This window comes from Triplophysa rosa, linkage group LG6, assembly GCF_024868665.1.
Source record: "Triplophysa rosa linkage group LG6, Trosa_1v2, whole genome shotgun sequence".
Classification (NCBI taxonomy): domain Eukaryota; kingdom Metazoa; phylum Chordata; class Actinopteri; order Cypriniformes; family Nemacheilidae; genus Triplophysa; species Triplophysa rosa.
Genome location: NC_079895.1, coordinates 9,887,780 through 9,901,119, shown reverse-complemented (window position 1 = coordinate 9,901,119; position 13,340 = coordinate 9,887,780). Strand labels below are relative to the sequence as shown.

The following is a 13,340-nucleotide window of genomic DNA, read 5'->3' as shown; positions in this document are numbered from 1 at the left end:
ACTGACTGTATTCCTTCAAAATGTCGTTCTGATCCTCTGCCTACAGTTTAGTATTGAAAGGCCTTTTTCCAAATTACAACCAGCCTTTCAGGATAGGCCTTTTCCATCTCTTTTAACATTTGGAAAGCCGTGGCCTTTTAGCTAACAAAGTCAAACCAAAAAAATTTGGTTTGAAATACATTAATTTAAAAGGGATATATTACATGACGTATTGGACATGTAACTGTGGGCCTAACGTTTCATTCTCTACCTCTGTCACAGCAGACCTGTATCCTTTAATGCAAATGAATTATCACACAGCAAAATCGCCAGTGTTAGAAAGGGTCAAATTAACTCTCACAGTGTTTATATAATCCACACTTTGAGAGTGTGGATTATATATACACTGTTAGTGTTAATTTGACCTTTTGTCACGAATTGCGGTGTGAAGAACCCAAATGCAGGCAGGCGGTGAAGGGGTTAACAAAACACTTTAACAAATAACAAGACAAAACAAAAACCCACGATGGGGGAAAATCAACTAAGGATAAATACAAAATAAAAACTTCCCACTAGGGGGCAAAACATACAGACAGGATCAAAATAAAACTAAAATCCACAGATAGGGCAAAGCAACAGGAACACGGGCAAACTCAGACACTAAACAACCAGGTAAGCACATAAGTACACTTACACAGGACGCAGCAAAACACAATGACCACAACGTATGTACACGACCACAACGTATGTACACGACCACAACGTATGTACACGACCACAACGTATGTACACGACCACAACGTATGTAACACAGTACAATCCACGAGCACAAGACAAAGAAACAAGAAGGTATTTAAAGGGAAGACAAACGAGGGATAACGACACGGGGCAGGTGTGGGTAATCAAACACTTAGGGAAGGATAACGAGGAAACGAGAGGAATGGGGCCAATGACAAGACACTGGAGAGAACGTATATTATTGTCAAAAGGACAATAATTTGTTTCTCTCCACACATAACCAAAAGCTTTGCCATGGCTCTGCTACAGGACCAAGAAAAACATGACTAAGGAAGCAGAGCCATGACACCTTTTTAACACTGGCGATTTTACTGTGCATGGTTAGTGTGGTATATGACAGCAGTTTCTACAATTAAAGGAGTCTCCATAAATATGACTACATCAGCAACTGTTCAAAATAAAGCGGATACATTGCAAAGTCAGTTTTCACAAAACCAAATAAAAGTATTTTTTTTAAGGAACAAAATAGAGGTTCAATATACAGTCTACACAATTAGCAATGTAATTAAATACATGTAAAATACACTGGTAAAAAAACATTCACATGGTAAAATAATGGTTACAAACATCTCAACAAATCTAAAAGAGAAAGCTATGATGAACATATATTTTAAATATCTTAGTATAAAAATACGTATATTTAGTAGCCTCTAAACCAGGGGTCACCAACTAGCGGACTCCAGTCCGAATGCGGACCGCGAGATGTGTCCGTCCAGACCCAAAGTAGTGATGGGTCATTCTTGAACGATTCGTTCATTTTGAACGAATCTTTAATGTGACTCGGGAAGAACGAGTCATCTCGGGGAGTGATTCGTCCAGTCGCGCATGCGCATTGCGCAACATTCTATGGGTCCTGTATGGAGGCCCGCCATTGTTACTTAACGTTATACATGAAGCAAACGATCAGTGAGTGACGTGACGTTAGTCCAAAACAAGTCAAGAGTAATCGATCAAACGCTTCAATCTACGCTGAACCAATAATAGGCAAGACCAACCCATCTAATTATCATACAAGATACAGAAAAGTAAGAATAAATTCAAGAATAAATAAATAAAAGTGGAAATAAATACATGCGATAATAAATAAATATAAAAATAAATAAACGTATAAATAAATAAATGTAAAAAATAAAAGGAAATGATAAATAAAATAATCTAAAAATAATAATAATAATAATAATTAAAAAATGGACACAAAAATAATAAATCAATTTAAAAAAGTTAAAAAAAGTTAAAGCTAAGATCAATAATAGCTAAAACGAATTATTTTGTTTCATCAAACCATTCATTCCTTTATTCATTTTCATATTATTACATTTATTCGTTTATATATTTATACATTTATTTATTTATAATTTTTGCAGGTTTAGTCCTCCATAGTCCTGTGACAAAAGAACGAACGACTCAAACCCGAAGACTCGGGAGGTGAATTAATCAATTCTCTTTCCGGCTCAGACTGCATTGGTAAAGCGTAGGGGGCTGTCACATGATGAACGAACGACTCGAACCCGAAGACTCGAGAGGTGAACTAATCAATTCTCTTTCCGGCTCAGACTGCATTGGTAAAGCGTAGAGGGCTGTCACTTGATGAACGAATGACTCAAACCCGAAGACTCGGGAGATGAACTAATCAATTCTCTTTCCGGCTCTGACTGCATTGGTTTAGTTTACGACGCTGTCACGTGATGAACGAAGGAGTCAAACCCGAAGACTCGAGAGGTGAACTAATCAATTCTCTTTCCGGCTCTGACTGCATTGGTTTAGCTTACGAAGCTGTCACGTCGTGAACGAACGAGTCACGGTTTGTCTCATTTGCTCGGATCTGTTGCGGTTGTCAAAAGTGGAAACATTAAACAGCATTATGAAACTAGACAGACACTATGAAGAAACTTACCCGCAGCAGTCCGAGGTAAGGACGCGGAAAATATATTAGCTCAAAGCCCAGTAGTAGCGATCTACACGGGTCCTCCCTCACTCACTTACCGCCCAACAACCAGCATAAATGAACGTTCACTAAGAATACAGTGGATGTTAGGAAAACATAACAAGCCCTTTACTGATGGGAAAATAGTAAAAGAGTGCATGAAGGCTGCGTGTGATACACGTTTACTGTAGAAGGAAAATAAAGACATGAACTAAATGAAAATATTAACTTTATAACATCCTCTGATAACATTTCAGCTCTTCTTGTGGCTGTTTCAGCTGCAACAGCCACAAGAAGAGCTGAAATGTTATCAGAGGATGTTATATCTGCTATTTGTTAATCTCATTTCAGCAAAAACAACACTTTAGTCTTCTTTTAAAGTAGTTAATGTTGAAATGAATGTATATTCAGTTCAGGTTTAGAGATTAGGGCATTTTGCACATTTTCCTTCATTATATTGTTGTCAGACATTGTTATGCCATCGTATAGATATAAAAAGACATGTTTATTTCTTTGGTCTGCCAAAAACCATCAAATCATGTTTTTAGGTATTTAATTGTCTGGACCTCGGCTGGTAAGGAGGGTTCGTTTACTGGACCTCAAGCGATTTTAGTTGAAGACTCCTGCTCTAAACTATCCTATATTTAATATCATTTATAGTTTTATAAATGTATAAATTCAATTGCACAATATTTATGTAATTTAGCACTTTATACACACCGTTGCAGATTTAAATCCAAAAACCCCTGATTTATAACGTTGTTTCACAGTCAAAAACTTTAAGGCCCGGTTTCACAGACAGGGTTTAGCTTAAGCCAGGACTATACCTTTGTTTAATTAGGGGACTTAATTCACTTTTATAAAAATGCCTTAGAAAAAAACATTACGGTAGCATCTTGAGACACAACAATGGCGCTGATATGTTTTAAGATATGACAGGGCAAGTTATTTTCAGGTAAAACAGTTCAAACATTAATTTTAGTCTGGGACTGACTTGACTGTGAAACCGGGCATATGCTTCTTAGCCGTTTCCATGGTGACTCGTGAAATCTGTGATCCATTGGCAATGTCTTCATGTTGTTCCTGTGAGTGCACGCTAACTCTGGGTAACTTGTGGGAGGTTGATTAAGCTTACCCTTCAAACGTGTTCTGGAACTGACATACCCCGAGTAAGCAAGGTTTGGGTTAACCAACCCAGAGTTCAGGGTTTAGCTGACGGTAAGTTAGTTGACCCTGCTTTCTGGAATACACCTCTGGACACAAACAGACTATATACACAGCCACTGAAAAAAATTTGAGACATTCCAATTTTTCATTTAATCACCATTTCTAGATATATTATTCTAGAAATGGTTTCCATTCCAGTCCAGAGTCTGTTGAATTTCAACAAAATTGAAATTGTATATGAGGTGTGAAAAAATACATAGAATTTCTTTCTGTTATTTTGACCTGTTTATCCAGTTTCTATTTTCTGCAAACAAATCCAAATAGAAAGCATTTTTTTATTTGGTATAAAATTTCTTAGTAGTTCACAGAATGAAACAAAATGAAACAGAATTGAATCTCTTAATTTTTCAGTGGCTGTATATAGCATCAAATAACACCTTTATTTTAAACAGGTTATTTCACAAAAATATAATTTTAAATTGAAGACTCACTGATAAAAAAGTGATTCGCATAACTTAATTCGCATTGTCTGTTTGTATGGAGAGAAAATGTAGACTCAAGTCATTTTCGAAACACAGACAATAATGTACACAAACAAAATGTTGTAAAGTGTTAGTAACTGTCATTTTTATGGCATGTTTAAAGCAAAGGTAAACAAGAATTTTTAAATAATTCCCATGAAAGCCGTGTGCCATGCTCATACTCAAGCCCCAAATTTACAGTGCTCTGTCATTGTGAGCAGCATTTCTTCCACTCGATGGTAAGACTTTCTTGCTAATCTGTACAGGAAAATGTATAGAATTCTGAAGAGTGTGGCAGAAAATGTATAGCGAGTTACACACAAGTTACTTGTGTTTATTTATTTTACATTGACCCTACCATTGTGTTGTAAACTGGGGGTGGACATACAGTATTAATTTTATCCAGTAAGAAGTGCATTTATTGTTTTTATCACAGCTACAGAGACAAAACTATTTTAAAGGAACACTCCACTTTTTTTGGAAATAGGCTCATTCTCCAACTCCCCCAGAGTTAATAAGTTGTGTTTTACCGTTTTGGAATCTATTCAGCCGATCTCCGGGTCTGGCGATAGCATTTTTAGCATAGCTTAGCATAGATCATTGAATCCAATTAGACAAGTAGCATTGCGTTCAAAAATGACCAAAGAGTTTCGATGTTTTTCCTATTTAAAACTTGACTCTTATCGTGTGCTAAGACCGGCGGAAAATGAAAAGTTGCGATTTTCTGGGCCGATATGATTAGGAACTATACTCACATTCCGGCGTAATAATCAGTGATATCACGCAGCGCATGTGGAAATAGGCTAACTTCCATCAACATATCCAACGTGACTGCTTGCACAAGGAGCGTCGGAGACCCGGAGATCGGCTGAATAGATTCCCGCACAAGTTTGGGGTTCAGTCTATTCCAGTTTGAAATCAATATTTTTTCAATTTTGTTGGCAACATAAGGGATGCAGAAATGACACACTTCATTGTTGGTTGGGAAAATTGCACATGTGTTTAACTCCGCCCCTCATTGTACAGTAGTCTGTGGCCCCTTGCCTTGGCCATTAGGAAGATTCTCGGTCGTAGGGAGCAGTGACAGGTGAAATGAAGCACAAAATTCTCTCTCTCTCTCTCTCTCTCTCTCTCTCTCTCTCTCTCACACACACACACACAAACACGCACACACAGTCACACGCACACTGAAAAGAAAAAAGTATGTGTAAAAATATCTTGTAGGTGTAAAATTACATTACATACAACAAGCTAATCTAAACGTGAATTTATATACTGTATCCTCTGAGTTATTTTATTTTGTGAGAGAAATAGAAAGTATTTCTCAAATTAGCACAAACTATTTTTAAATAAGTGAATCATTAAAGGGATAATTCACCCAATAATGAAAATTCGGTCATCATTTACTCACCCTCAGATTGTACTAAACCTTTATACATTTCTTTGTTCTGCTGAACACAAAGAAAGATATTTGGAAAAATTGTCAGTAACCAAACAGATCTCATCCCCTATTTACTGCCATAGTAGGGGAAATAATTAGGGATGAGATCTGTTTGGTTACTGTCATTCTTCAAAATATCTTCCTTTGTGTTCAGCAGAACAAAGAAATGTACAGGTTTGAAAAAATCTGAGGGTGAGTAAGTGATGACAGAATTTAAATTCTTTAGTGAACCATCTCTTTAATAAACTCTCACAGATCACACTGTTTTTACTGACCAACCTGATTTCATTAAATCAAGTTTCACATTGTTTAGTTTAGGAATTGTTTAAGGGCCATGACATTGTGTGATATCCAGCCATCTCCTCACTTTCATGCCATTTGACCCTGACCTTTCCTTTCTGTTATCATTACATGTACCGTCAGATCAGAAAAAAATCAATGTCTGTCATCCTTTCTGGGATCACAAGACATTACGTCCCCGTGTTCTCTGATGACGGGTCTGTCACTTTGCATTTGGGCCAGTGGCTTTGGGGCTGGTCAGAAGAGAGGACAGAAGCCCCTCATTAACTGATTGCCCCCTCATATAAATACCAGAGAGCTGTAACCAGCATTCAGCTGTTAAATCCATATTTCATGCATTTTGCATATGGGGGCAATTATCAGTGACCGAAAATCAGAATGCAAGTTATTTATGAGTGCGTTTACATGCACAGCCTTACTCCGGTTATACATAATAAGCTGCTAACGTAATGTAAACACGTAAAACGCTCTCGTTGTTGTTTGGTTACCAACGTTCTTTAAAATATCTTCTTTTGTGTTTTGCAGGAGAAAAAAAGGTTGAAATTATGTGAATAAATCATGAAAAATTATGATTTTATTTAGTAAACTGACTTTACTCGTACTGTCAAGTCTGTTGACAAGATTTGATCGTATAAATTAATAGTGTTCCTGTATATTATTATTACTAATATGGAGCTTTATACCATTGTACTGAGGAGTTTCAAAAAAAATATCTTGAACAAAAATATTATTATGTAGAAATTAAATGAATTAGAAAACTGTCATATTTCTATATAAAATGACATATTTTATATATAAATATGTCGACTATTATATTGTCATTTTACTATTTTATTTAACTGAATACACAAGTTCCACATCAACTTGACCAATCCATAACCCCTCCCACTGTTTAACATTAAAAACTCCTTTAATGTTGTTAATCTCTCCCTATAGCGTTAACCCTGTTTCTCTTATAAACCTAGTTTTGCAGACTATGCTTATTATAGGACAAAATTTTAAAAACTTCTTCCTTTGTAATTCGCTTTGGATGAGAGCTAATGAATAAATGTAAATCTTTTTTTAGGAGGCCTCCTAAACTGTAGCGCCTGGAGTCAGTCATGAGCCAGTTCTCTGGCAGCCTGGACCAAGATGAACTACAGGACGACCCAGAAGAGCTGGACATGGGCTGTCATACTGACCTCTGTGGCAGTAAACCCCTGGGTCAGTGTGTCTTCTCTTTAATCAGTGACCTCATAGGACGGCTGACCTCTCATAATCACAATAATGACTCTACCATTGAAATTATATGATTGTTTTTAGAAGCAAGGGCCATCTCCTTTCAAGCAATATACAACTTTCTTCCATTTAAATCGATGGATGGTGTTATATTTCTTGAAGATGTGCCGATCGTGGTGCAGGTGACAGAAGTGGAAAGATTCACATCCACAAGGGTACAAATCTATTTTCTCTATACAGAATATATTTTTAATAACAAATAATGATACATACTGTACAATACTTGTCTCCATATGTATTATGTCTCTATTCATGAAAATCTTAGGATAATTAAATGAAAACATTAAATTCAAGTTCTTGTTTCTTAAAATGAATCCATAGGTGCTGAATCCCAACCTGTACACTATAGAGTTGAGCCACGGAGACTTCAAATGGAAAATCAAGCGGCGTTTCAAGCACTTTCAGGGGCTTCATCAGGACCTGCTCAAATTCAAGGCCCTCTTAAAAATTCCCCTGCCAAGTCGAATGTAAGCTCTGTTAATTTCATCTCTACATGCCAAACACTCTCACAGATGCAACACAGCCCCCGAAAACACAATCCACCCCACTGCTCTCTGTATCACTAAATGTTTTCATTTTTCAGTTGGGTGTGCTCAATTTGTCCCAGATGTATTCTTGTTAGCGCGCTCTGAACCCTACCAAAATCCTTTTCTCAACTTCACTGCACTGTTCCATCTGATGGGCGCTGAAGAACCTCTCAGATAATCAAATCAGTGGTGGTTTCATGCAAACAAGACCCAAATTTAGTTAAATCTGTGAATATTTTCTCATTTTGACAGGCACTCTGTCAAAAGGAGGTCATTCAAGGGTCGCAGAAGATTTCATGGAGAACACATACCTACGTTACCACGGAGACCTGATGCCCTAGTCAAGGAGGAACAGCTCATGAACAGAAAAGTTAGATCTTTTATGTTGATTCTCGTTTTAACAAAAAAATTAATTGTCATGGCCTGTTAACCGTTCTACCCACCAATTTATTCTTTTATTTGATTATTTTATTGATTAAATGTTTGTTTTTTTAATCTCTTTAAGTAACTTTAATGCTATACAATTTCTGTTTGGAAGTTAAGATGGTGTAAATTTGTTTATATTAAGAATTTATATTGATAAAGCATCTATACACTACACAACATGTTTCTTCCGGTCTTTCTTTTGTTGTAACAGATGCAACTTGAAGACTATCTGAGGAATATATTAAAAAGGCCTTTGTACAGAACACATCCTTCAACGGTAAGTCACAGATACAAAATTGACCCTGTCCCTTTTTGATGCATTACGCTGGCAGTACCATTGAACAGTATCAAATAGTAATCTTGAAGCCGAAACTAAATCATTACCATATTAACAATTGTATTTACAGTACATAGTATTCCAAGGTGCTTCAAATAATACAATGATTCTTTCATAATACTATATTAATGAAATACTACAAAATATGACGTTTATTGTAATTTGTCTGTATAAAGGTAAAACAAATTATTGTCTAAGTTTACCTTATATACAGTACTCATTTTTTTGTTTTTGTTGAAAATATGCATCGTTCACAAGGTGGCAGAATGAAGGTTCAGTCTGGAACTCTACCTACTGTGTCTCTACTCATTAAAACAGGCTCTTTTGTAGAAAAAGCCTCTAAGAGGTGATTCCACACTTAATTCAGTGATTCACAGGCTAATACTCTGACAGTCACATAATTAATATTCGTTTGGACGGCTAATTTAAGAGAACATGTACCCGGAAACATTCGCACCGTGCTTCAGTTTCCACTTCGAGCTGGACCGTACATTTCTCAGCAATTTTCTTTTTTTTTCCATTTTAGCCACAATAACTGCGAGGTACCACGGGTAACTAAAATATTGATAAGCATATTTGTAATGAACTGGTGCCTGGCTCATAAGCATTTGCCTTAAAGCTGGTTAAAGGCTTATTGATGCTAATTAACTACATAGTGTGTTTGAATTTCATTTCAGCTTGAGTTCCTGGAAGTGAGTCGGATCTCATTTATCCAGGACCTGGGACCAAAGGGAATGTAAGAGAATAATTATTATCTTTATTTCATATGAAGACCAGAGGCTTATTTTATACCTGTGCTGTGAAAGTTTGTTTATATTTTTATTTGCATTGACAAAAGTGAAGGTCTAATCCTAAAGAAATCAGGAGGAAACACGTTCCCTGTGTGTTACTGGTGTGGATCCAACAGCGTCTGTTACCGTTGGTCCAAAAGGTGAGAACTTTTTGGGGATTTTCCATAAAGCTCCTAATCACATTTTTTAGACAAACAATCTTTCTGAGAAAACTGCTTCGCTGAACAGCACATGATCTTCATTTCACGGTTTCACATGCGATGGTGAAGAAAAGACACCAAGCCCTGAAATGAATATTGGCGAATAACAGATTCTGATGTTGTGCAGACGGGAAAGTTATTGTTTTTTTCTTTTCCAAACAGCTAACGTTTCGCTTGCATAATTTGCACTGCCCTTAAAAGCAAACACTGACGATTCGGCTCCAATTGAATTTCGCTGCTCAGGTTGCGACCTTTCTGGGCCATCAGGTCGAGGCGTGTCTTCTGCTGCGCTTATTTACTTATTTAGGTTATGATTATGTTTTCCCACAGCCGATGGAACGGTTCTCCTCCTTGTTTCAGCTCTCATGTGGTGACCGCTTCATGTTTCAGATGGCTGGTGGTAAAAGACTCCTTTGTTCTCTACATGAGGCCGAAGGATGGCCAAGTAGGTACCGTGATGATGTACGATAAGGGATTTCACATCAAAATAGGGACCAGAGAGACCGGAGTCAGACACGGAGTCACTGTTGAGAATTTATGCAGGCAGGTTGAAATGATTTCATTCAATTTCATCATTGTTAATGAAAATTCTCTACTCCAATGTCTTTTAAAGTAAGGTTTTGCCAATAGGCGAATAAAAATAAACTTTATTTTAAGATACATCCTTTGACAACAAATGTTAGTATCAAACACAGTCTATGAAATATAATGATATTTTGCAACATTGACATGATGCAAAGTATCAATTAATGTTATTATTTTGATTATTTTTAACAGGGCACTTACTATTAAGTGCTCCACATATAGACAGGCTCGCTGGTGGGGTCACTCCATAGATGAGTTTGCTCAAATGTTTGGGCAGGACTATCTGAGAGAAAACCGCCATGGGTCATTCACACCTGTGAGAGAAAACACTACATCAAAATGGTGAGAAATGATGTTATCACATGAACATTTAAAGGTCCAGTGTGTAATTTTTTGGAGGATCTATTAACAGCAATGCAATAATATACAGTACATGTCTTTGTCTTCAGAGGTGTATAAAGACCTTAGGCCGTGTTCACATTTGACTTCTTTTTTGACAAGGAAAAGTTGACAATGGCTCTTTTTTAGGAAAAGAAAAAAACGCTTGCAACGTTGTGGTTACAAATAGCAGCAATGTTCAAAGATAGCATTTGTGCACGAAGGCAGCTTAGAGAGACAGGCCTCATAGGTAGGCTAAAGGAATTCTATTTGAATTATAAACAGAGAGCGTCTTTGCTATAACCAATCACATATTTAAAAACTACAATACTAATTTCTCCCTAGAAATGCAATCAAAAGTTATTGAAAGGGAAAATTTAACTTACATTTATACAAAACTATGCTCCAACAGGCGTTTCGGACGATTTTTTTTCCAGCTTGAGCCTTCTCGACCAATCACGTTCCTCGCATGTTGTTGTGGAAACGACAGGTCTCTGTCATTGGTTAGCTGTGAAAAAGGTGCTTGACGCTCTGAGCTGCAGAAAAAGCGATGTGAACGGCGATGGCATTTAAAAAGCGCTCTTTTTGTGAAAACACAAAGACAGATGCTATCAGCTTCAAAAAAGAAGTCAAGTGTGAACACGGCCTTACATAATGAAGCGTTATGTTTTTATTACCTTAGAATGAGCTATTTCTATCTACATACACCGCGGGTCCCCTTCCATGGAATTCACCACTACAGTAGCCCTAAACAGACAAATTGCTCTACAGACCGCGTTTCATAATACGTTATCTTCAGCAAAGAAGCAAAAACGTGTCTTCAAAAAATCTTTGCAACCTCACCGCTAGATGTCACTAAACTTAATTCACTGGACCTTTAAATATACAGTAATACTTAAGTTAAGAACCATTTTTCTTTATATTTTTCTCAATTTCTTTTGCATAATATTTTTAATATTTGGTGACTTTTCTTGTCAGCATGCAATCAGCACGAGCCAGAACATTTTGTTATAAATCTCCGTGAAGTATTCTGTCACACTTCTTAAATGAGGCACACTGTGCATCTTTTGAAGGTTTGTCAACGCAGCTGGATACTTTGATGCTATAGCAGATGCCCTTGAAGGTGCAAAGGAAGAAATCTTCATCACGGCCTGGTGGTACAGAATAGAATCAGCATCATGTATCTATCATTTCAAATTCCGCAAGTGTTTATTTCGCACCCATTGTGTCAATGTGTCAGTGATTATTCATTTTGTGTTCTATTGCAATTCATTTGATGGCAGCGCGATTTTTTGCAAACAGTAAGAATGGACCTCGAGTATAAAGATGTTTTGTAATATAAGAATCTACAGTACAGGAAAAGCGCACCATTTTTTTTAGTGCACTGCCAAGTTGTGGGTTCGAACCCAGAGAATATGTATAATTTATATGATGTACGGTATATCTACTATCCAAGTCACTTCCAAATATATTCAATCTTTCAAATACACCATCCCATCTATTCCGAGCTCTTATTGGATGTTTTTATTCAGTCGTCCGTTTCAAAAACATTTTTACAAAATAAAATTTTAGTTTATATTTGCACAATTAGTGCTTTTACAGGGGACATGTGAACGGCCCTAACATTTATATGATAATACAGTTGTCAAACATTAAACATTTAGCTACTTACATCTGGCGCTTTCACTCTTCCAACCTCGGCTTCTGACAATACAGCAAATCCTGCCTTCTTTCATTTGATTGGACAGTGGCCACCTCAATCAGATTGACGAGCTCATTCAGAGTCTATATAAATTAAAATTCAGTCCGATTCGACCCAGCAAGGTAAACAAAGTAATGTTGTACTTTAAACATTATACAATAACAATAGAGTGTAAATGATTATACAGTATGTATTAAATGGATTATCCATACATGTATTAAATGGATGCCAACTAATTGGGACAATAAAGACCTTTCTACTACGCCTAACCTTACCATGTACTTTATTATTATATACCTGTTAGCCATTTTAAAATATTTTCATTCTGTTTAAAATAAATGCCTGGATGATCTGATTGGTGATGTGAAAATGTAGTTCGGCAAAAGGCGAATTCGATCTTCCGTTCATATGTAGTGTCAGAACTACTTATCAAGCTTCTTACTCACTTTTTTTGTTTTACACTCAAATTTTTGTTCTGGGGAGGACGCACTCACATCTACCCATGGGTAGATCAGATCTGAGATCAGTCATCTAGTAATTTTCTACAGTATTAGACGGCCATGAATAAAACTTGGATGCGGGCCCCCAATCCCCCGGGCCCATATGCACCTGCTTACTCAGACGCTACGCCACTGACCGGTGGTGTATATAAATTTTGTGTATAATAATTTATGTAATATAATGTTTTGTAATTTGGTTTTGTCAGTTGGTTTAATGAAATCTATTGAGATTTTCTTTTTTAAAACGGGTTCACTGGCATTGGTTTTGATGTGATCCTCAGGTTGAGTCCAGAAATCTTCCTCAAGCGACCGGTGGTGGATGGGAACATGTGGAGATTGGATCATGTCCTCAAGCGCAAAGCAGTGAGTATGAACATCTGCTTGGATCTGGACTTCAGCCAGTTTCATTTTGCCTCTCACCACATTGTCATCCAGTTCTATATCTCATGTTTTCTGGTACCAACAGTAGTTTAACAACATTTGGCT

The 13,340-nt window shown here is 36.9% G+C and overlaps 1 protein-coding gene across 6 annotated transcripts in view; it reads left to right on the top strand.

Moving 5' to 3' along the window:
* si:ch211-168k14.2 (phospholipase D1) overlaps positions 1-13,340 on the top strand; it is a 31,436-nt gene that overhangs the window by 2,609 nt on the left and 15,487 nt on the right. For 3 of the 6 annotated variants that reach the window (XM_057335754.1, XM_057335758.1, XM_057335759.1), the window contains exons 2-12: positions 7,197-7,333; positions 7,433-7,563; positions 7,730-7,875; positions 8,188-8,305; positions 8,573-8,638; positions 9,376-9,434; positions 9,537-9,629; positions 10,020-10,232; positions 10,467-10,616; positions 11,726-11,809; positions 13,136-13,217. In XM_057335754.1, the coding sequence (XP_057191737.1) occupies positions 7,231-7,333; positions 7,433-7,563; positions 7,730-7,875; positions 8,188-8,305; positions 8,573-8,638; positions 9,376-9,434; positions 9,537-9,629; positions 10,020-10,232; positions 10,467-10,616; positions 11,726-11,809; positions 13,136-13,217 (1,245 nt within the window). In that variant the 5' untranslated portion in view covers positions 7,197-7,230. The remainder of the gene's footprint in view (positions 1-7,196; positions 7,334-7,432; positions 7,564-7,729; positions 7,876-8,187; positions 8,306-8,572; positions 8,639-9,375; positions 9,435-9,536; positions 9,630-10,019; positions 10,233-10,466; positions 10,617-11,725; positions 11,810-13,135; positions 13,218-13,340) is intronic. The other 3 variants (XM_057335756.1, XM_057335755.1, XM_057335757.1) reach the window with 3 other exon arrangements.